Source organism: Podarcis vaucheri (assembly GCF_965113315.1).
Source record: "Podarcis vaucheri genome assembly, chromosome: 7".
NCBI lineage: Eukaryota > Metazoa > Chordata > Lepidosauria > Squamata > Lacertidae > Podarcis > Podarcis vaucheri.
The window spans coordinates 34,228,507-34,252,521 of record NC_138765.1 but is presented as its reverse complement, the minus strand read 5'-3'; the positions used below and the strand labels follow the sequence as shown (position 1 = coordinate 34,252,521).

The window sequence follows — 24,015 nt, the reverse complement described above, 5'->3', positions numbered from 1 at the left end:
CCTAATGGCTACAAAGAGAGGCTTTTTGCAGTTTTTGTTCTTTCAACAAGGAACACTTTTTGCTTTTGCAATAGGACAGATTTATTTTAATTCTCCTCTCCTTCCAAAGTGGATGCCTGATATATTCTCAAGTGCCTGCATCTGTATTTGTCTTGCCCATTCACATCGCTGCCTGCCTTAAACTTCCCACAGTTCAGCTTTCCTTGGACTAAGCCACTTTTTCAGCACAGTTATTCAATTTTAGTTTTTATTAAAGTCAAGGCAAGGAACAGAGAACACTGCCAGGAATACATTTGCAATTATTCTTCAGTACTTGTGAGAGAGAAGTTCATCCTCACTCACTCGAGAGTTAGGAATATCAACTGAAATACAGATTGGGCAGGGCATTGTAATACTGATGGTTTGATTCAGGCTGGATAATTTTGTTTGGGTCTAATACAACCATCTCTCTCTCTTTTTTACTTTCTACAGAGTGTGTAAGCACTGCAGCAAGCATAACCTGATTTGCATAACACAATGATGTCCTAGATCTGAAGCACACTGATAAAAAGCAAGAGCTGAACTGCAGAGTCAATGCAGAGTCAATGACAATCTCTGAGTAATTGCACACAAGCTCGATTTACTCTTGTTCAGACTCCTCTCCTTAAGGAGCACTACCTACCAGATCCCTTCTGGAGGGCAGACTTCAGGCTTGCTGGATCTGCTTTGGTTGGCAGCTCTTGGGGTTCTAAGCAAAAAACACAGCTACACTCCAGCACAAAGCTATGCTCCAGCACATGAGTTTTCTAACTATTGGGGGCAGGGAGTGGGGGGAAGGTTGCATGGAGGAGCACCCGAGTAGTCCAGGCTCACGTTTTCCATTCTCATCTGCCATTTGAGAAAAGAAGGCCAAGGTTCCCCATATTAATATAAGCAGAGATACAGAACTGCAGAGGAGAAGCTGAATGGTCCTCAAAAATGAAGCCCACATACAAGGAAGATAGTTTTTTGTTACTAACCTGTATTTGCTCTTGTGTCCATTGGTCCAGATTGACAGATTTTACCCGGGATATGTGGACACCCAGGTTCCTGTGGATTCCGGCGCAACGTATGCAGATGAAAACACCAATATTCCATGACGCCCATCTTGGCCCTGCAAAAGTACAAAGGAAGTGGTCACAGGAGCACTTCTGAGCATCAAGCTGGTTATGATGGGCTCTGCCCTGAAAACTGCTGCAAGCCAGGCAGGGGCTGAAGAGTTTCCATCTGCAATGTAGGCTGGCTTTAACACATTCATTACCAAAGGTCACAACCATGCTGGAGAAACGAGGGATTGGGAAAGAATCCGACCATGCTTTCTATCTTAAAAAACAGGCACAGGACTGGAGAGGTGGGGGACAAAACAGATGCAGGCAGGAAAAGACAGTTTCATTTTTTAAAAATTATTCAACAGGTCCAAAACCCTGTCTATCCCAACCACATTGACTAGGAATCCATAAGAAAAGCATGAGTTTCAGAGCACCATCTTAGAACAAGAAGCAGCATTCTTTTTCAAAGGCAGGAGTGGAAGATTTCTCTGTATGCAAAGGCCTCTGCATAAATCACAGGGCGAAGGACATTGTACACTTTCTAGACATTGCTCCCATCTGCACTTAGGTCTGGTTTACACATGTGAAGAGACTGAGGTGCAGACTGCAGGTGATGGGGATGCGCCTCATTAAAAAAAACTTGCTGCAAATCTGCGATTTGGGAGCCCCCGCCCAAATATGAATTGAGTTTCATTCATTGCAAAGCCAACCACAACTCTTTCCCACACAAGCCAGTTAGGAAGCCCACTGCAGAGTAAGAGAGGAGTCACTACACAAGGCTGCACAGCGCTGCTCACTTTGTTCATGTGCCCTTGAAACTGAATAATCAGCTGCTTTGAATACAACCAGCGGTGTGGGACAGAAACGGTTTCTCGCCTACGCTGCTTTGCACAGGCAGATCCTTAAAGGAATAGAATCGCAGGTCTTCAAGTCCAGCCACAGAGGCAGTTGAGTGCAGCAGTATTGGGAAGGGCTGCAATTCAGTGGCAGAGCATCTGCTTGGCATGCAGAAGGCCCCAGGTTCAATTTCTGGCAACTCCACATAGGACCAGGAAAGACTCCTGCCTGAAACTCTGCAGAGCTGCTGCCAGTCACATGATATAGTTACACCTCACTTTTCTTGCTGGCTCTACATTTATGTCTTGCTTTTCCCATGGCTGTCTTAAGCATATGCAGCGCTGGGGTGCAAAGATCCGCCCAGTCCCAGGCGCGCAGGAGGGCAGAGCTGGTCGGCCGGCCACCTCAGGGCCTCGCAGGCTTGGTCACCCCCAAACTTGCACCGCAGCAGCAGAGCCTGCCATGGTGCTCTGACCGATGGGCAGGCTCTTCCCCGGACTCAACTCTCGGGCCCTGGACTCTCGGCCTGGCACTCCTGAGAGCCTGGTGCCTGAGTGCCCTGCACCCCTAGCGCCTATGGGTAAGACTTTTCCTTCTAGGAGCTCAAGACTGTGTACATTTTTCTCCCCTCCCACTTTTTATCTTCTCAGCAGCCCTGTGAGATAGGCCAGGCTAAAATAAGCAGCAATAGGTTGCTGATTCCTGCCAAAAGGTTGCCTAGCTAGGGGGAAGATGCAGGGGGTCCAGTCCTGTTGGCATGCCTGCACACGAAACCTCAGAGGCCGGAGAAGTCAAGCGTTTGAATGAAAAGAGAACCTAGGTAACCACATATTATAAGTTATTTTTAGCCCTGAAAGTTAGCTAGGAATCATTTAGGGTTAGGTCTAAAGTCCCTGTTATATTTAGCATTTACTTTGTTGGAAAGGATTAGTAATCTAGATAAAGCCGTTTCATCACCTTGAGGGTGAGCACCAATACTGATTCACATACAGCTCTAGCCTGCGCTAAGAGATGCAAATGTTGGAAACATCTGAACCCCCCCCCACTTCTCTCCCCCCTTCATTGAGACAGTAGATGGGGGACATACACCAATTCAGAATATCATGCTGGTAGGGAAGATTTGTTTTTCATTTCCACCACCTTCCACCACAGTTCCATTGAAAAAGCTTAAGCAGACATAATGAAAACATTAATTGTTTTAATTGTGTCCTACTATTAAGAGCCAATTTCCAGTTTAGCTTCTTGGCTTCTGCAGGCACAAGAGTCAAAACTTAAGGGAGAGATCAACTGCCACCAACTAAGTTGATTTTAAAGGTGTTTTTCTTCCCTATCCTTCACAATCTAAAACAGGAAGTCTGTTTTATTTTTTCATTTCTGTTTTATAAATGATGTAAGGGCAGCTTTGAAGGCGCTGGATAAAAAACAGAATCTAAAGCTATTCAGTAATTCAATATATACATAAAAGGGGCTTCCGCCCCCCAATATCTACTATCTCTGAACCTACAATCAGCAACGGAGGCCTCGTTGGTGGTGGCACCACTGCTGGGTGCTGCCCTCTTGGCATTAACCCATGATAGGGCTTTCTCTGTGGAGTTTCCCTATCTGTGCAAAACCATCTCTGGTGAGGTGAATTTTGTCTCCCTCATTATTAACATTCAGGCAGAATTTTAAAAGCATTCCTGCTCACCCAGGCAGTTGATGGTTGAAACGTGCTGTTCCTGGCAACTTTGAAATTATTAGCTATGAGGGTATGCAACTGTAATAAATAAATTAAATAAATATATTTTTATCCCTCCCTTCCTCCCAATGGAGCCCAGAATAGCAAATAAATGTTTTTAATGCTCTTAAATTTAATTTATTTTAAGTTACATTACAGTGGTACCTCTAGTTATGAACTTAATTCATTCTGGAGGTCCGTTCTTAACCTGAAGCTGTTCTTAACTAGAGGCGTGCTTTCACTAATGGGGCCTCTTGCTGCCGCTGCACCAGCAGCACACGATTTCCGTTCTCATCCTGGGGCAAAGTTCTCAACTCGAGGTAACTCTTCCAGGTTAGCGGAGTTTGTAACCTGAGGCATTTGTAACTTGAAGTACCAAAATAGGCTTTAATTATATTGCGTTGCCACTCTGCTTGCCACCCTGGGCTCCGCTTTATTTGTCCACCCCAACCCACGAGCTCACAAGCAACAAATGCACAAACTACTGGACAACAAGCCAGACTTTGGAGAAACAAAACCATGGCCAACACCACCACTGTGAATGCTTAGGGAAAGCGTGACATAAAATACAAAATTTATAACTGCCAACCCCTTCCTCTCCAGTGTCGATGCATTTTCATGACTCCATAGAATTACTTGAAATCTACAACACAGAGGTCTTGAGGAGGGATGGAGAACCCTTTTCAGTCTGGGGCCGCATTTACTCATGGGCAACATTCCAGAGGCCGCATGGCAGTCAAGAGTGAAGCAATATTAGTATGGCAGGCCACATTCCAGCCACACAGAAGTCATAGGTTTCTATAGAGACATCCATTTCTCCATCCAGGTATGCTAGAGGCATCACTACATTTCAGAGACACATTCCAGGCAGGCCAAAGCACTAGAGGATGGAATGAAGCAGAACCAGTGATGCTCATGACCTACAAATAGCCCTGGAGAGCTGCATCTGGCTCTTGGGTCGAAGGCTGCCCACCCCTGTTTCAAAACACAAGAAGCAAGGAACATCACAGTATCCAAGAGAAATGCCTGAATAGGATTAACTAGGGCTATAGGTGTGCAGGCTTCAGTGGGCTGGGAAGTGGAGAAAGATTTCTATATAAATAAAACATTAGCAGAACACAAGCAGCTCTGCCTGCCAGCTCCACCATGAAAGCAACTTAAAAATGCACAAATGAAACAGCAACTGTACTGCCAACCTCTCATGGTGCCGCACAGCACTAAAAATGCATGTATGCTGGAACTTTGGTGTGAGGGGAAGTGGAAGACGGCACAATTTTTGTCTGGATGTTATGGGAAGTATGTACCTGCTCTTGTTGGGACAGGAGAACAGCCAGTAAGGATATGATCGAAACCAAGTTGGATTGTGGGCTTAATCTTGAGGGCTTCCCAACAACATTCAAGCCATGGCTGTGGAAGAATCCCTTAGTAGACTGTCTTCCTAACAAAAAGGGATTCTAATGTCTGCTGCTAAGGAACAATTAAATTGGCTTTGCATCCCTACTGCTAAGCTCCTGTGCCTTGAAAAGACCCACGTGTCCAAGAGAAAAAACAAAATTAGCAAGTTTCTTAACATGTTTCTCCAAAAACAGTGTGTACAGTCACCTTCCCAAAACTGGGGCCTCCAGATATTTTGGATCCAGCCAATTACAGCCAATAATCAGGGATGATGGAAGTAGCGGTTCTGGAGGGATCCAGGTTGGGGAAGCCTGGTGTAGAGAACTCTGTTATTCCAAGAAACAGCTTTTTACGCTGTGAAAGATGCACATTTTCCCTATACCTTAAATCAAAGTAGCAGCAACAATTCAGATTTTAACCAAAGGCTATTGCAGGGGGTAAATATCATCCTACAATTTTATGATCTCAAATACTCATCATGTTTTCCAGGGCAAGTCAAGAAGGGGGAAAGAAAACACTGTTAGGCCTTCAAATGGAACGAATCCCAAAGGCACAACTGCATATATAGAAGAGGGAGGGGAGGGAAAGTTGTTTAAATTGTGGGTTGTGCCAATTTACAATTTTGAGTGGTTTTAAAGGCTACAATGGGTTGTTTTAAAGGGTGGCTGATCCACCACTGGAGCAATAGACTAGGGCCTTTTCTCCATTTGCCAGAAAAAAATTCAAATCTATGAAGGTCCAGCAGAAAGTTTAAGCACATACCTAATTCACACTTAGGAGGAATGAGCCTTCAGGGTCAGATATCTGACCCCAAGTAAATTGGCCAGGATGTACAAAAATGGTTCAAACCTATGTTGGAAGTGTCAAGAGATGGAAGGCACATTTTTCCACATGCAGCAGACCTGCAAAAAGGCTAGAGAATTCTGGGAGACAATATATATGGAATTAAAGAAGATGTTTAAGACGCCCCCCCCCCAAAAAAAAATATTAAGCCAACCCCAGAAGCCTTTCTTCTAGGAATAATGGAATAGGATATCCCTAAGAAGCTACTTAATTTATTCCTGTATTCAACGACAGCAGCAAGAGTAACATATGCACAAAAGGGGAAAGACAAAGATATGCCAACCAAGGAAGTTCGGCTGAACAAGCTGACAGAGTATATGGAGTTGGCAAGTTTGACAACAAAAATCAGAGACCAGGAGGAATCTATATTTTGAGAGGAGTGAAAGCCCTTTGCTGAGTATTTGAAGAAACATAACTATAATCAGATTAACACACAAGTAGGATTTGAACTGTAATCAGCAATAAAACAGTAGCTATGGTGTTTTGATGACACTGTGTGAAATGTATTATGAGAAGTTGTGGGAACTTTCAAAACTCATGTAACCTTTTGTTCAGGGTTCTTCTTCCTTGTTTTTGCTTAGGAGTTGGAAGCTTGTTGCAACAATAAATGATCAGGCTTAACTAGCTGTTGTTTTGTTTCTTTAACCTGGCTTTGGTCTCGTGCTTGAACCTGACCAATTCTGAACCCACAGGGCTAGACCCAAAGTTGGGAAATGATTTAATTAGCGAACCCCAATATCTTGTCCTTAACAACACTAAGAACACATTACGGAGCATCAATAATAAAAAACATAATATAAAGCATACTGACAGCATAATAATAAAATAGTCATGATAACAGTCCCCCCCCCCCCCGGGCCCACTTAACAGGTCATAGATTATTTAATGGTTAAAGCCCACCATAACAGTGACACAAGTTTATTGATATAATCTCTCACCGGCCAAGGAATATGCTCATGCTGTGTGCTGCCCAAAGTCAGATTTTGACTATGTTTACGAAAACAATCTTTGCTTTCATCACTCCCCAGACAGACAAGTCTCTCTGTTAAACTCCAAGCAGGTTCTGTTTCAAAAGAAACTGGTATCCACACATGTGGGTTTTATGAAGGCGTTTTGACATCTCCCAAAAGGATTTCATACATTCATCACTATGGCAACCTGCCAGGTTTTTTTTGTGAAAAAAATATTAAATTGAAAGTTCAATTTTCTACAGAAAGCAGCTGTCTTTCACACAAAACACAAATTCAGAGGCTCCAGTTTCACAATACAGCCCATGCTATGAGCTCAGGGGGGAAAAATGTTTACATTTCATTGTTCATAAACAGGTAGCTCAGGGCATCTGCAAAATGGAGTCTGGCAAAGACCAACTAAAACATCAAATGGCTTGCCACCAATGTTAAGGAACACTGAGCTGTACAGCTCAGTTAGGCTATTGAATCTTCCACAAAAGGTGGACAGTCACACAATTACATCACACACATGCCATTCCCTTATCAAACCACCTATATATGCTTTAGATATGTTGCTGTCTCTGAAACATCACCGGCTTTGCCTTCTAGCTCTAATGAAACCACACAGTGGCAGTTAGATTGCAGATGTAGAAAGTTGTCATTTCCATAGCTTGGAATGCAGGGTGGCACACTGAAAACAAAGCCACACAGAAACTAATACAAAAGTTGTTTCCAGCCTTACCACTTCAAGAGCAGCTGCACATATAATTTAGCCCTCAAATGCTATGCACTTAGCTGGAACTCCAGAAGACAACCCCAAGTTGAGAGCAGGTAATATCTGCCCTCCAGATATACTTTTGGAAACATATCTTAGGTAACAGCCTATGAAAACAGACATCTCCCTTTGCACAACTGATTTGGTAACCACATATGATGTTAACTGACTGCATCAGAGGCTCCAAGGCAGAAGCTGGAAAGCTACCAGCCACCTAGAAATCTGAATCAAGCTGGCATCCAGGAGTACTGAAATATTTATTTAGGTCTGTCCAAGGCCAGAGCCCAGAAGCTTCCACTCCCAGGGTGGAAAAAAGTACTTGTGCCTTGGAATTTGAAATACTCTTCCAACCTTGCTTATGGCAAGTATACACGATAAAAGCAATGAATAAATGCTATGGTTAAATACCAAGAACTGTGCGCCATCACAAAAGTAAGGAAGGGTAAGGTCTTCCCATCTACCTGGCAATGTGCTGCAAGAGGGTTGGATTTCAGAGAGGGACTTAAGGGGAAATTCCCACAACACACTGGGGCAAGAAGGAAGCAGGGGAAGGCAGGGGAATGATGTTTGGACAAACCAAAGGAGGAATTAGGGGGCAACCTTAAGACCTGATGAGTAGACACAGTAGAAGTTGCAATAATCAGCTGGTGGGGGCTCCACTTGGGGAAGAACCTGCAGCTCTTGTCACCTGTGGCTCTGGATCCAAAGGAACCTGTGGGAAAGAAGGGATGTGGATCTGGAAGTAGAGAGGAAGAGTTTGGAGAAGGGGAAGGTATCAGATACAGTACAGCTGCGCAGCGTGATCAGTTTAGTGTTAAAGCTTCAAAGACAAGCAAGCCAGAGAATGTCACACATGCTTAGAAAACTCCAATGCTAGCTTGACAAACCATTCTCAGCATCCATACCCCGCAGCAGGGTTAATACAAATCAGAAGGCAGGTTGGGCCCAAGGCAACATGCCCAAAGACAATGCCCTTTTCTGGGTGTGTGAGGCTTCTGGAGACCAGTGGGACAAGCCTATCCATCTTTATTTGCATGCGAACAATGTGACCAAAGCAGCTATCCTGAAAAACACAGTAGTTCCCAAGAATACAGTAAACCTGCAACTTATGTGCATTTAACTTGTGCACATTCAGCTTTACTTGCTAGGCGATTTTTGTTTTTAATTAAAAGGTGGAAAGGGGGCAAGCATCCGGAGAGTGGGAGGAAATGGCAATTCCACCCTTCATTGCACACAATTTGTTTTGACTATGTGCGATTTTGGCTTTATGTGCTACCCCTGGAATGTAACCCCTGTGTACGTTGTGGGCCTACTGTATTGAAACCCACTTGATGTGCATATGAAATACCACAGGTGACCATGGTAGGCAGGCAGAACACAGTATCAACAGCTGCCATGGGCACCAGAGAAGAGAGTTGGGTCGCAAAGGCATTTGGGGATGGTAGAAGCCAAGACAGGTGTGGGTCCTGCGAACAAATGTTTTGGTGGGGACCACCCCACCCAAGGCAAAGCAACAATCAACCCAACTAAAGACGGACATGCCAGGGACAGCAGCTACAGTAAGCCTAACCATGACAGGCTAAAGGGGAACAATGGAAGTTGGCTTATTGGTACATCTAGTTCAGTATTGTCTGTATTTACTGGCAGTGGCTCTCTAGGATCTGACATGGTTCCCTCCCAGCCCCACATGAGGATGCTGGGGATTGGACCCAGGACTTCTGCATGTAAAGCATCTGATTTGTCAGAGTTACAGCCTGGTTTATGGTGTGTGTGTGCATTTTAATATTACGTGTGAATGCACACACCCCTGCTTAAATTATTCCAAGGTAACCAACATTTTACATCCTGTATAAATTATGCAAATTTTAGCATATTTTTTGCAGTTTGCCCTTATATCCACTAGACAGGACAACGGGGCCACGGAAGGTCATGTTAGATGTCACTTCTGAGAGTTCACAAGCATAGTTTGCATGCTTTCAAGCATATATTCTCAACCATAAGGGCTGGAATCTTGCTTTTCGAAAAGTAATAGTCCTGATTCTAGGAGAATTGAATTGTGCACCCAACACTACATTCTGTACCTTTCTAGTGCTACTGCAAAAACAGTAGTATAAGTTATCACTGTAATTTAAGCAATTCCATTTTGTGCTGTGGCAGTGTTACCTTGCACTGAACCTTTGTGGGTAGGGGCCACATGAAAAAAGTTTTTCCAGCCTGGAAAACAAAATGAATTTGTTTCAACAAGCACATTTATTAACACACACTGAGCAGCCTTGACTCAGCTTTACCATCAAGCACTGGGAACGATAAAGGACAATTTCATCATTTCTCTGTGTAGTCACAGGAAGTTAACACAACAGGACCTTTTGAAGACGACAGCATTGGCTACAGCCAATTGGAGGGTTTCTTGAGCAAGGCAAAGGAAGCAAGCGTGGTTGAAGAAACAGGAGCTAAGTTTATGGTCTGGAGAAAAAACCTGTCAACAGCCTTTGCCCTTCAGTTCCTCTATTTGCCATACTTCCCCCTCACACTCAAGAAAAACTAAGATAGCTGCTATGAACCAGAATAAGCTGCCCATGGATCTATTTCTTTGTTTATAGTGGCTCCAGTTCAAGTTTCAACCAGATTAAACATGCCATTGTTGACTCAAAAGGTTCGTCGCTTCCTTAGTGTGTTCTGCAACTGTAACATCCCAGAAGGCACAGGCAGTTCAAGTTCTTAATTACCAAAAATTTGGGCTACCGACTTGGGAGTATGTTCCACTGCAATCAGTGGGTCAGGCTGCTCATCTTGCAAAAGAACAGTCATCATCACTGCAATATGTACAGCATCGAGCACATTCTGCACTACATAAATGTTAGAACACAGCAACAGCCCCGCAAACTACCTTCACTCAGACGCAAGTATTACAGGCAGGCAGGCAGGCGATCAAGTTTGCTCAAAGCCAAAAGAACAACCTTAGGTATACACACAAATGGACACCCTGCAATTAGCCATGTTACGCACAATCTGATTAATCTTCTGTTGTTGCCTTTGTCCCATTTTCTCAGCACTGAAGTCTATATGCCTGCTTAGGCATAAAACCTCCTCGTTCACTGCCATCCCATTTCTACAAGGTATCTTTCCCTCTTCAAGGTTGCTGTGGCAGCGTTTGTGCTGCCTTATGCCCCAGTTGCAATCGCTAGAAAAACAAAACCACAGGTTCAAGCCAAATGCAACTTCCCGTGAAACAAAATTGCTACAAGCCTGACCATTATCCAAGTGGGAAAGTGCTTTAAAAATGACAAAATCTCAATGACCATTATGTACAGAAGAGGAACACGGGCGGGGGTCAACCTTCCTGTACCACCTTCATCTTCTGACTTCTGCCAGGGGCTCTGGCTAAATCACTAATTTTTACTCCATGTTGATCAGGAGGAACCTCTTGGAAGTACTGGGGTGCAACCTAGCTTGCACTGTAGGCCGATGCATCTGCATGAGAAAGCGCCAAGTTTCCTAGACTGTCCTTATCCCAACCTGGGTTGTTCTTCCTTTAGTGTTACTCGTAACTTAGACCACCTTCTTCCTTAGAGACTCTCTTGGGTGCTGAGATAGGCAAAGAAGACCAGCTTGGTAGTTCCTTCATAGAGACTCAGGCAGGGGGTGGACGCCTGGGAGAGGGCATGGTCTGTGGTGAGCCCTAATCTGTGGAACTGCCTCCCTGTGGAGGTGCATCTAGCAACTTCATTATACAGTTGCTGGAGAATGCTGAAGATGCACCTTTTTACCCTGGCTTTTGACACTTGACATACAATTATTTGTATGATTGTAAGTTTTTAGTGTTTTTAATGATGTAACCTGCCCTGGGACTTTAGGGTGAAGGGTGGATTATTATTATTATTATTATTATTATTATTAATTGCTGACCTGATCTTACTTCCTATTTCTCTTCCCTCCCTTAACAAAACAGAACTAGCATCTTTCCTATCCAACATTTATTCCAATAATAAATATCTTTCCTATTTTCCTAAAACCAGACTCTTGATGTGATTGTATCCAGAGTAAAGTGTGCTGCTCCAACAGGGTTCAGTTTCTGCCAGCATTCAACTCAAATGCTAATGTCCCCAATTCTGCAGTCCCCATATTTATATTTTGTAAACCAATTAGAAGCCAAATTTAGCATTAAGCAGTATGTAAATAAAGTTCTGCTTAACTAGCCTGCATAAGCCCTTACTGTGGAGGATGCAAACCAGATCGCAAAATGTAGTATTATAAGCAGAAAGAACAAGAGTGCTGCAAGCGAAATAGAAGAGTATATTCAGATAACTTAAGGAAGAAGACCAACTCTCTGCAACAAAAGGCATACCACTCCCTCTCTCTCCCCCTGCCACCCCACCAACAGCAGCCAAATCCCCAAATTAGGGTTGTTAATCTGGCCCAAGGGAGAAATTGTTTCAGGCCCAAAATATGGCAGGGAAGCAAGCAGTGAGCATTAAGAAAACCCTATCTACGAAGTCATCCCAAGAGATATTTAAATTGAGCACACTGTGGATGTGCATAGCAATCTTCACAGTCAATTATCTGGCCAGGTGTCATTTCAATGTCAAAACATGGCTCAGGAGACTGTTCCATTGAAGACAAATGGAAAAAAACCCACGTTACCAAGGAGAGTTTAAGTCAAACTCAGGCAACTGCAAAAGGTCTCTTTCCCCACGCATATCTCTCCACCTAAGGCTCTACTCACTTATAATTCCAGTCTGAGGTTCTGCACTTTTGACTAAAGTTCACCTGTGAAGTTGGAAGCCCCACCAAGGTGAGGGAAAACATCCTACACGATACAGAGGATTCTGGAAAATGTCTGAGGTCACATACACAGCCCATGTGAGATGATAGCAAAGTCTGTTTGGTCTTGCCGTTTACTCTGCAAAAAGGCAAACATATCCGTGAATGGATCCTAGAAGTACACAACACAAGGGTTGTCCACCATTACTGACCTAGGTACTAAGGATCCAGAACTGCTATAAGACACCCTTAGAATCCTAAGAGTCCCTGATCACAGTCTGAAAATCATGAATCTATCAGGTATTAACCGCAGACTTCCCTTGTCAAACCTAACCAGCTTTCTTCTCGTGCTAGGCATCCTTTTTCACTTTTGTTTCCTTTTTGTCTCCATGCTTTTTAAATTTTCTGTACAGTTTTGCGGGGACACTGGCTGTTTGAAATTTGTTAGCTGTATGGTGCATTTTACATTTTTAATGGCACACTTCAATTTTACATTAATTATAGCACCAAGGTAGCTTGCTGTTTTATGGGCTACTCAAAAACGAATGCTGGCAGGTCAGGGAGTGGATATTAAATACTGTACAGACTTTTAGGGAACCTTTTAGAAAGCTTTTTCAGCCAAGTATCATAGAGAGCAAAACTATCAGTCTTGGCTTCTCAGGGAACTGTCATAGAAATATCTTCCAACGCTCAACCACGGGGAGGCTAGCGTAGGCTGCTTGGAGTCAAGGACTATGAGCACACAGGAAGCTATGAAGCAAATGAAGAAAGGAAACTCAGAAAAACAGGAAGTGGGCAGAAATATGAGGCAGGCAACAAGAAACTAAGCAAAGGTCTTCAGCAATATTGGTCATTGGTGTTATAGACCTGAACCCTTATTGACATGGGATAACACAAGAAGTGCCTATGGACTTTACAAGAAGCTTCTCCCTCAGACATACACAGATCTTATGCCGGATATGAATCAATGGTTCATTTCAAACAGGCCAGCACATTTTTAACAAGATGCCCTTAGACAAGCAGAGCAAGACAGAAATCATTCCTCTAGCGACTGGTATTCAGTTATACTGCCTCTGAACCTGGAGGCTCCATTTAACCTTTCGCCATTACTTGTGGCAATGAATTCCATATTTTTAGGATGTGTTTTGTGAAGGGGTATTACCCCTGCCACCAGCCTTGAGCTTCCAATCAATTTAATGACCCAATTCTGTTTGTAAACACATCAGCATTCTTCACATGTTCTTTGTAGCCCAGCCTAGAAGCTCTGAAGTTTGGTGCTGCACAAAGAGTGAAAAGGACAAAACCTAAATCAGCCTTCCCCAGCCTGGTGCCCTCCAAGACCATGAACCCCCATGAGAATTCATAATCTAAAACATCTGAAGAGCACTCGGTTGGGGCAGGATGACCTAAATCATTGGTAACTCAAGCTTCAAGCCACCAACATCCACCAAGAAATCCACTTGACTTCCAAAATACAGGAATCCTTCTGCTTAAAGCACAGATGGGACCGAACCAACTGAGCCAAAACATTCTTTGCTTAAGAGTTGGGCAATCTGGACTGCAGCTAATCTTTCCCCAATTTTGCATTGTACTTTGCAAAGTGCCACTAGACCCCAGAGCAGAGTTTGTTGGAACATGTTTAGTTTATACTGGATTCTCAATTGTAATATATATTACTATTCTTAACCATAAGCTTTGGAGCCTTGCATCATGAAAGCAACCAGAAGGCCACTGGGTCCTGCTTCCAGGAACACAAGCAGAGTGTTTTCAGAATGGTTACTGCAGAGCAAACAGCACTGGGCAACGGAAGTAAGGGGGCAAAGATATATGAAAGAAGCCAAACATGCTCCATTTTTCTAGCTAGCTTGATTGGGGGAGGAAGCATCATCTTCTCCATTCCAGATATGGCAATCCCCTTCCAAAGAGTTTTCCAAAATCAGTTTTTGAGGATATCATGAGTCAGCCTTCCTGAGAACTCTGAAGAGATCTTAGTAATCAGAGGCATTCGGAATAAATATTGAGCTGCCTTACCAACATGTTTGTTTGCGACCCTTCCAGACACTAAGTTTTTTTCAAACTTCCTTACAACCCAAAGAGCTAAAAAGTTAAGGCATTTAACAGGAAGCTGAGACACAGGAATGTTAACAGGAGCCTGGGAGTACATAATGCTAGACTCCAGTAGACAGATGCTGCCCATGGCTCACATATACATTTCCCAAATCTGTATTTTTTGTGAATCATCCTTCCCTTCTCTTTTCTGATGCGGCCTTCCCATGTGATCTGGCCTTAACAGCCTCCAGAAAGAATTCATCCCCAATGTACCTTCTTTAGATACAGAATTTATAATACAGTCTGTGCTGTCAATTTGCCCAGTTGATGCCATTATGTAACCAACTGCATGCAGTACCCCCTGCATTAGGCGTGGGTTCCCTCCCCCCCTTTACAAAAATGCCAGCCAGCCTGCCAGCAACCTTCCTTTCATACCGCCACTTGATTTTTCCAGCAGCAGGGATGATTTTCACCACCTGTTTGCTTTTCCTCCTTCATCCAACTCAAGAGGCAGGGCACGAGCGCATACACCCAAGGAGCTAGAATTTCTGACAAAGAAACCTGCAGTACATGCTTCTGCCTAAGAGGAAGTCTCATCCTGATACCACACAGTATTAATGAAGATGACCTGAAATTCACAGCATTTGCTGCTTACATTTTTATAATGCTTTTAGTAATTTCTTAATTAAAAAAACCTTACGTGTATTTGTATATTATGTATGCATATTATGTACATATGCATATTAACATGCTCTGGCACACACCAATGAAGATATAATCATCATCCACCAACAGTGGCACAATCTTATCCCACCTACTCGTTGCCACACAGTTCCCTATGGTAAGGTTAAGCTCAGAGTTTTCCCCAACCCCACAATACGTTCACCGGTTCCGCATGTTACCTTTGGCCTGACAGTCTGCACAGTATTTGTTCTCCTCTTCCAACAGCAGATTGGCAAGGACAGCCTGATATCTATCCACATCCCGGACCGATTTGCCTGTCATTGCAGATAAGAGATGGCTGCGCAGGAGTGCAAAAAAATATAAAAAAATAAAAAGGGAAAGATGTCCTTTCCTTCCTTTAGCGCTCTAAAGCAGGCCTTTCCAGGCTCCTTCACTCCACACCTCTGATAAAGTGCACCCCACCCTAAAATTCAGCTCACACCCTTCTACATAATCAAGATCTTGGTCTAGAGAGAAAACGGCCTCTCAGCTCCCAACAATGCAACTTCCCCTCTTGCTCTTTGCCAAAAAGGCCTTCTGCAGTGCTGAGCCGAGCACTCCTCCCCAACTGACTGTCACACAGTTTTTAACCCCTCCACAGACCTTCCCATTGAAATAATATCCCAGAAGCACGCTAACATGCTACAAAGGATTACGCTCCGTAATAAAGCCTCTCTGCGGCCTCCCTCTGGTCACAGCATCCCTCTAGCACTTCCCGAACCAAAAGCAGGGGCCAGGTCAGGCTCCCCCCTTTCCACATATGAAGCAAAACCCAGCACCAGAACTAAATAAGCTGCAGCTGCCAGTTCCTCCTCCCCCAACCACCACCACCTCAATTGACAGTCCCCAAGGTTTCCCTACCCTGGCAAGTTCTCTGGAAACCAAGGCTCCAAAACTCAGCCTCCCCAAAGGCACCTAGCACCCCGGACGTCTGAATGCCCTTGCTACCTCCGCAAACCTAGACCAGCGAAGGGTCACCCCTATAAGTAGATAAGGAGCATGTCCCAAGCACACCTCTTCTTCCCCCTTCACCGGCAGACACGACAGAAGGGGCCCTACAGGACCTGCCAAGCACCTGGCAAATAAATACCTCTCTTTCCTCAGATATACATGCAGTGCCGGCACTCAGGTGTACCTTCGACCCTGGGCGACTCAAGAGGGGGTTTTCCTGAGGGGCTCCGGAGCCTCCCACCGCCACCTTGGGGGGGGGAGGGGACGGGCGGTGCCTGTGGCCACTTTAAAACCGCGCCTAAAACTCCAGCAAAGGTCACCCCCCCAAAAACCCCAATAATAATACAAAAAGTCCCTCAGCCGCAGCTCTCGCCTCCCACACAAAGCCCTTCTGGCCCCTCAAGGGGAAGCAGGGGGAGCCCGAAAGACCCCCAGCCACCGGTGGCGAAGGAGGACGTTGTCAAGGTACGGAGAGAGGCGGGCAGGGAAGGGAAAGGAAGGGAGGAAGAAAGAAAGAGAAAAGAGGAAGGAAGGGGGGAAGAGGAAAAAGACGTGCGCGCGCGCGCGTCTCCAGGCAGCGACTGACGGCGCCGCCTCCTGGCAGCGCAGCGCGCGCGCACACGCACACACAGCGCCGCTAGACGCTTCCGGGAGATGTGGGCGGGGCTGTGATATAAGCCCCGCCCACCGGCTTTTCTGAGGGGTTTTTTTTTGTATATACTATACTGTATATACTTTAAACCCGTCAACCTCGGTTTATTCGACGAGCGGATTGCAGAGGCGCGTGCGTCGAACGGAGAGCCAATCAAATCGGAGGGGCGGAGCGAAGTCGGTGGGGGAAAGGGTGAGGCAAGAATGAATGAACGGGAGAGTGAATGAATGAGGGCGGCGGGGAGGGGGGATAAATGGGTTGGGGGCGGGGGAAGAGGAAAGTGGTTTTTGTTTCAGGAGAAGTGGAAGCTGCTGTGTTGATCCATGGAGGGGAGGGGAATTTCGGAGGAAGGGGGCTGCTTTGCCTGTCAGATGCCCAAAGCTCAATTCCCAGCATCTCCAGTCAGGGCTGGAAGGGAGCCCTGCTGAAGTCCTGGAGAGCTGCTGCCTGTCAGTGTAGGCTGCATACTGCAGATGTTGCAGACTGCACACTGCAGAAGGCATACGAACATTTCTGCACACGTTATTTGGTTGGAAAACTTCACTGCAAAAGTTGGCGAAGTGGGAATTTCAAAGCGCATATTGTTTTAGGAAGTGCAAATTAGGTATATGCACCTCAAAGTGCAAACTGAATTGAATTTCTTCCTCATCCTTAGCTTTTTATACTCCAAACTGTAATACTGCTGCCCTCCAAGACTAAAAACCTACACAATGTTTTTTTGTGTGTGTGCACTGAGCTTTCAGATCCCAGAAGTCTCAATTTGAGGTGCTAATTGTATTAATTAAGAAATGACACTATAGGAAAAGTGAGTAACACAGAGGCAGTGTCACAAGTGGTTGGTAGTAGGGAAGACTGTTGAATGTGTATAGCAATGCAGGAGACGCTTTAGACCTGCCTTCCCCAACTTAGGTTTCTCCAGATGTTTTGGACTACAACTCCCATTAGCCCCAGCTGTCACAGAGTTGATTATATCAGTTAAGTGTCTTTAACTCTCCATCTTAACAGATTGACCCAGAGTGAGCCATGGGTGCTGAGGGCACCGTATTTTCCCCTCTATAAGACACATCAGACCATAAGACGCACCTAGTTTTTGGAGGATGAAAACAAGATTCCCCCCCCCCTTGAATCCCAGAAGCCAGAAAAACAAGAGGGATCGCTGCACAGCGAAAGCAGCGTTCCCTCTTGCTGTTCTGGCTTCTGGGATAGTTGCACCGCCTGCATTCGCTGCATAAGACGCACACACATTTCCCCTTACTTTTTAGGAAGGAAAAAGTGAGTCTTATAGAGCAAAAATACGGTATATTGACCTTTCCAGTGTTTTGAATAAACAGCTACCACACAGTTTCAAAATCATCTTTGGTCTTGGTGTTCTGAAATGCTGTCTTTCAGTTTTCTCCATAAGAACTACACTCTAAAGCTAGCCTCAGATCAGGCAGTATCACCTCTCGCACAATAGCAGAAACTTTCCAAAATAATTGTACAGGTTTGCATTCTCATCATATTATTTAGTTATTTGTTTATTAAAAATATTTATATACCTCTAGCATAAACAAAAATATCAAGGCAGTTTGCAGCAATAAAAATATGAACCTAGCAGTTCCCATTGTCCATCTTAAGACGGACACTCAGGCAGGATTTATGGCTTCAACACCAAGCTTGCTTCATTTTTGTTGTATTTCAAGCCTTGCTCCACTTCAGGGACAAGGGCAGACAAGATGGAGATCTTCTCTATTACATTAAAAACCCCCGCCACTATTGGTTTCCTCCAAGGAGTTCACGTGGCACTCATGGTCTTCCACTTCCCCACAGCAACTCTGGTTTAAGCTGAGAGAGTGATTGGCCCAAGGTCTCACCATTAGTTTTGTGGTAAATTTAATCCTGGTCTCCCAAGTCCTAGTCCAGTTCCTATAATATCACCTTCACCTTCTAGAGAAAAAGAAGATATAGGAGTGAATAAGCTGGGGAAGGGGAATCCCCCCTCCGAGGGGTCACCCACACTTCTGCTTGTTCCATGTTTTCTAGGCATGGGTTAGTGAGCTTTCATTTGCTCCACCACTTTCCCCCGGAAAATCCCATTTATTGCTGAATCAGAACAACCTTCAGTCTACAGAAAACCCAATTGACATTTGTTTGGATTGAGCAGTAAACAGCGGGTTTTCCTAGGAAAGCAGCAGGGCAAATGAGAAACCTCGAAAGCATGGGACAAGCAGAAGTGGGGATGAGCCCTAAGGAAGGAAGCACCTGACAAGTGGCAAATAATTTCTGCAGTGTCCCACATCCCACAAGGGAGTGATATAGGCTGTTCAATGTCTGCATGTCTTCACCAGCTGCTGCCCACATCTTCTGGCACGGTGCAAAACCTTTTGGAATTGCAGCTCCCTCACCACGCTCAGTGCAAACAGAAATAATTGTGTCCCTGCATAACCTTGTAGCAGGCAACCTGCGAAGAGGTATAACAACACAAGCAGTTAATGAATAGCTAAACATAGCTCTGAATGGGATTGGTACAGCCTAGTCCGCTGTACTTTACTTTCTTTCAACCAGAGGCGGGAGATGACAAAGGCCTGTTCCATAGGTTTATGTTCAGCAGGATTTTGTAATAAAATAAATATTTTGGAGTTGAGGAGTTTTAAATGCGCAGTTTATTTAAATCACAGTAATTTACAATTTAATTTAATTTAAATGAATGCCTTGTGGTACTTGTTTATTTAAATAAAGATTAAAAATACCCCTTTGCATGATTTTAAATTGCCATTTTGAGTTCACCCCCCTCATCACCAGTGAAAATTCATTTAAAAAACAATAATAACAATCTATTATTTCTATCCCGCCCATCTGGCTGGGTTTCCCCAGCCACTCTGGGCGGCTTCCAACAAAAGATTAAAAATACATTAAAATATCAGTCATTAAAAACTTTCCTAAACAGGGCTTCCCTAAAAAAAGCCCTCAGTGTCTTAGTCAAACAATTCCTGGAAGGCCACAGGTTTCCCACCTCTGTGCTAAGGAAAATAATAATAATAAAAAAAATAAAAATAAAATATTTATACCCTGCCCATCTAGCTCAGTATCCCCAGCCACTCTTCGCAGCTTCCAATAAAAGATTAAAAATACATTAAAACACCAGTCATTAAAAACTTCCCTTAAACAGGGCTGAATAATGAATGTTTTATACTTTCCCACAGTCCAAGAGGAGACAAAAGAGCAGGGTGCCTACAGTAATTTCCCTTCACCTGGCCCATGAATTCCATCTTTGAGGCCAGCTCCTCTCCTCTCATATGTCAGTGGGCTGGGAGGGGAGTTCCCAGTCAGGTCATTAACTCCCCTTTCACCAAAATACTACATATTAATGACCCACCATCTCCTCCCTTCTGCCTTTCTCTCTGCTCCTGTTGGATCTAAAGATTTAGTCATTCAGGGGCTGGCGGGCCCCCACTTTTCATCCAGCTAGCCTGAAGACCTCGATATGGCTAGTTTTGGGGGCAGCCTCAAATTCTGCCTTCTCCTCCAAACCATCTCTTTCTCCGTGACACAATTCGTAAGTTTCCTTTTTACCTATGATTCTACTGGAAAATGTCTAGGTGTGATCCAGATGGGGTGGGGTGGGGGTGGGGGCCTTGAAAAGAACAAAACTTGTTTGCAGTTTGGGATCCAATGCGGGAGGACAATGTCCGAATAATTAGTTTTAATACACTATCTTTTCTTGCAAGCTTAAAATAATGAGGGGAACTGGCACAGCTTGATTGTTGGGGTTATAAAACATACTATTTTTTCTTTTTCTTTGGCTGGGTCAGGGGAGGAGAGAAGTGCTTTCCTTTTATTCCTGGCAAAACTGTTTTTTGTTGTTTTCAGGGGTCTCTCTGTGTTTCTGCACGGAGACTCCTGGGGAATTTTACTCCCTGGAAGTGAACAGGGAAGAGATCTGTGGAAGAGATTTGTGGAAGCAATGTTGTAAGAAGCAAAACAAAAGTGATTTCAGATGTCTAAAAGGGATCTTGCATTATACCACTATATTCAGTAGGGTGGTAGTAAGTATTATGGCAGGAAATGTTGCCTTTTGTAGGGCCCTGGACAGCTGCGGAAAAACATCTTGCCTTTGGGAACCAAATTAAAAAGTACTTATGTGGATCTGTCTTTCGGGGCAAAAGATGTGTTATTATTATCCTGATTGTGATGAACAGGATATGTCCAGCAACCGGTACTCTCTGCAGACTGCAAACTAAAGGAGCTGAAGAAATTTGGCTGGTCATCTGATGATGGCAATGGGATGTTTTAAAATAAAAATCCAAGTCCTTGGTCAATTCTGAAAAGAAAAAGAAAAACAGTTTTTGAAGCAGAAGATAATGCTTTGAGTTATTTGGTGGTGGTGGTTGGAAAGCCCTTGATTTGCTGAATATTGGGTCTCACCTTAGGGACAGTGACATGCAGTCAGAGATACATGCAGTCCTTTCTACAACTTCTTTTTGGTTTGGAAAAGAACACAGGACCTTAACACAGAGAAACTTTTGCCACCCTTTTTGAGGGACAAAGGGGGCTATTCATTCAGCGAATGCCTTCAGGAAGCTTCCATCCCCAGTGACTGCAAAGCTGGTATTTTATAAGTTCAATGCCTTATTTAGGAACATGTACATATATTATTTGCATCAGTCCAGACGCTACAATGTCACATTTTAAAGTAAAGAGAAGTGGGGGAAATAAAGCCAGATGCCTCAGATTGCTTTAGCATGTGACTGGACTGCTTTGTTTTACGTCGTTCCAAGGTTCACAGGGGCCTGGACTCAATTTGCTGTATTCAGTGCTTTTTTCGGGGGGGGGGGGGTGCATATTCCTAAACATTTTGTGAATCTTTGTACTCTTGTCCATTTACTGTATTTATTTTCCCTGATTTGAACTGTAAAATTGTGATTTTCTTGAGTCAAAATGAGAGTACCCCTAAACAATTTTAAAGAAAAAAAGCACCGGCTGTAATCATACATGGAGACGTTTAAGAGGATCCTTACTAACCAAACCACCTAGTAAAACTTCAGACAGGAATGCTTTGTTTTATTCCAAACAATGTCAGTCTAATCATCTACCATCCAAACCCTTAAATAAGAATACTGGTTGATCTAGCAAAGTGTAAGCACTTTGAAATCTCATTGATTTCAATGGAATGTATTTACTATGCATATGCTTAACCCCACTGAAATCAATGGAACTGCAAAGTGCTTACGTTTATCATTCCCTTAGCATTTATTGTTGAAAGCACTTCACTTACTGAAACTCAATTAGCCTTACTTACTTATTATTATTACTTGCTATCATTTATAGCATGCCATCATTGGGGGAAAACACAGGCCAACCCCCGACAGCTATAAATATATACCAAAGGACCTGTGCTTTCATAGTAGCTCCTTGTTTTACACAGAGTAGTAATCTCGGGCTGACTTATTACCGTCTGTATTCAGGTATGCAGCCATCTATTCAGAGAAATTATGTACTGAACACGTTAGAATGTGATTCATTCATATGCTGGTAAATTCAGGTTGTGCATTTAAAGGTGATTTGGTGCTCTTGTGCAACAAACCTGCTTTGCCCGAAAATTGGGTGTTTTGCAATAAAAGAATGTGATGGGGGAACGGACTAGAAAATGTGGGATAACACTTGATGCAATGTCATCTAACCTACCCACGAACAAATTGGGATGAATACTCTGGAAGCACCCTAAATTATTTTTAGAATTTTAAAGGAATTTGAGGTACCAAATTCAACCAGAGTTCTGCGCAACTTCTGCATGTTTGTTCAAGCTAGTTTTAAAATCGCACAGAGCCTGTAATTTAAAGCACACCAAAGTTGCCTTTGGGTATGTGGAGAGCAGATAATGGAGAAAAATGAAAGCAGCAGAACACATCACGAAAGCCAAATTTTGCAATTTGGTGGTGGGGGAGCGGATTTGACACACAAGAAATGCAGTGCCACCAAATGGCATAGAAATGTTCTGGTTCTTCCTTACCCTTAGAAACATGTGATTTGTGAGTTATTTTATCTGCAGTAGCCAGGGTTCACATATTCTTTTACCGCAATGAGAGGCTTAAGTCCTGTAAAGACTTCCGTTTTGGGGCCAAAGATGTTCTCGCTGCCGCCAGCATCCTCCTAAGAAGTTCCTTAGATTGGAGAGTTGCTGTCTGACCTTCCCACAAATTCAAAAGGCCAAGTTGCAGAGAAACTTGAACAGAGCATTTAAAATTTGTTGATATTACTTAAAAAATGTCAGTCCAAAATTTGGATGCCTGAGGGCATTGCCGCAGTCCAATTTATGAAGCTGTATGTGTTGGACAAGTGATTCATATTGAGGGGAATTTTCATTGAGGCCAAATTCCATGCTGTCTTAAGATCCTGTGTCCAATTCTAGAACACCCTGAGATCTGAGAGGAAAAGGAGGAGGAAACAAGATCTATTTGCCTTTACCTGGTTGATCAAAAGGGCTTCAAAGCTCCAGCCAAACCTTTTTCTTTTTCCAAACAAAATTTTGTCTGTCTGTTGTTGTCTTTTTGCATCTTACCATTACAACAACCCTGCAAAGTAGTTCAGACCAATAGATGGTGCTTAGTCTAAGGTTGCTCAGTGATTTTAACTGCTTGAGGATTTTAACCTCAAATCTCCCAGATCTATCATGATCTGTACCATACCCCTTATTGTCACCCTGCTTCTCAATGGTTGGCTTCACCTATTTTCAACTGATTTTTTTTGTTTTTTGCTCAGGCATGGGGGGGGGGGGCTGGAAATCTGTCTGCCCTTCCCAAGGCTTCAGGCACACTCCTATCCACACCTCTGTTTTGCAACCCAGCTCTCCAGGGAAGAGGTTGAGGCTTTCAATCTTTGGCTTCTCTGGGGTTGTGATGTGGTTGTGGGACAAGCTCGTCCAGTTTAGTTGGTTCTTGGTTTTCGGTGGCCTTTTTCTCCACCAAAATAACTTTGCTTCTTGTTTGATTTCTCTCCTTAGCAAGGTCCTCCAGGAGAACCTGGACCACGAGGGCCCCCGGGTCCGCCAGGAGTGCCAGGCGCTGACGGCATTGATGTAAGCACACCGCACAGGAACCTGAGCAGCAGAAGGGATGGTGTGCGTGTGTGTGTGTTGGGGGGGGGGAGAGAGAGATGGTTTGGGTACAAAAGAAGGCATTGTATACAGGATCCCAGGTGCAGTGCCCATCCAAAAAGGCTAGAGGGAGCCAGTGGGCTTTGCTTTCTCAAATCTGATTTATAGTACAGACCAGAATCTGATTCATCTCTAAGTGGTATAGTGGTACCTCGGGTTACAG

The 24,015-nt window shown here is 44.0% G+C and overlaps 2 protein-coding genes across 4 annotated transcripts in view; one reads left to right on the top strand and one right to left on the bottom strand.

The window, feature by feature from the left end:
• SMAP2 (small ArfGAP2) overlaps positions 1-16,675 on the bottom strand; it is a 29,889-nt gene extending 13,214 nt beyond the window's left edge. The window contains exons 1-3 of one of the 3 annotated variants that reach the window (XM_082233174.1): positions 16,208-16,675; positions 15,297-15,415; positions 999-1,132 (exon numbers count right to left, since the gene is read on the bottom strand). In XM_082233174.1, the coding sequence (XP_082089300.1) occupies positions 999-1,132; positions 15,297-15,399 (237 nt within the window). In that variant the 5' untranslated portion in view covers positions 15,400-15,415; positions 16,208-16,675. Of the gene's footprint in view, positions 1-998; positions 1,133-15,296 lie in introns of all 3 variants that reach the window. The other 2 variants (XM_082233176.1, XM_082233175.1) reach the window with 2 other exon arrangements.
• Positions 16,676-20,043: 3,368 nt separating this feature from the next.
• The window catches only part of COL9A2 (collagen type IX alpha 2 chain), a 55,025-nt gene continuing 51,053 nt past the window's right edge, over positions 20,044-24,015 (top strand). Inside the window, exons 1-2 of the mRNA XM_082233213.1 lie at positions 20,044-20,255; positions 23,700-23,774. Of these exons, the coding sequence (XP_082089339.1) occupies positions 20,184-20,255; positions 23,700-23,774 (147 nt within the window). The 5' untranslated portion in view covers positions 20,044-20,183. The remainder of the gene's footprint in view (positions 20,256-23,699; positions 23,775-24,015) is intronic.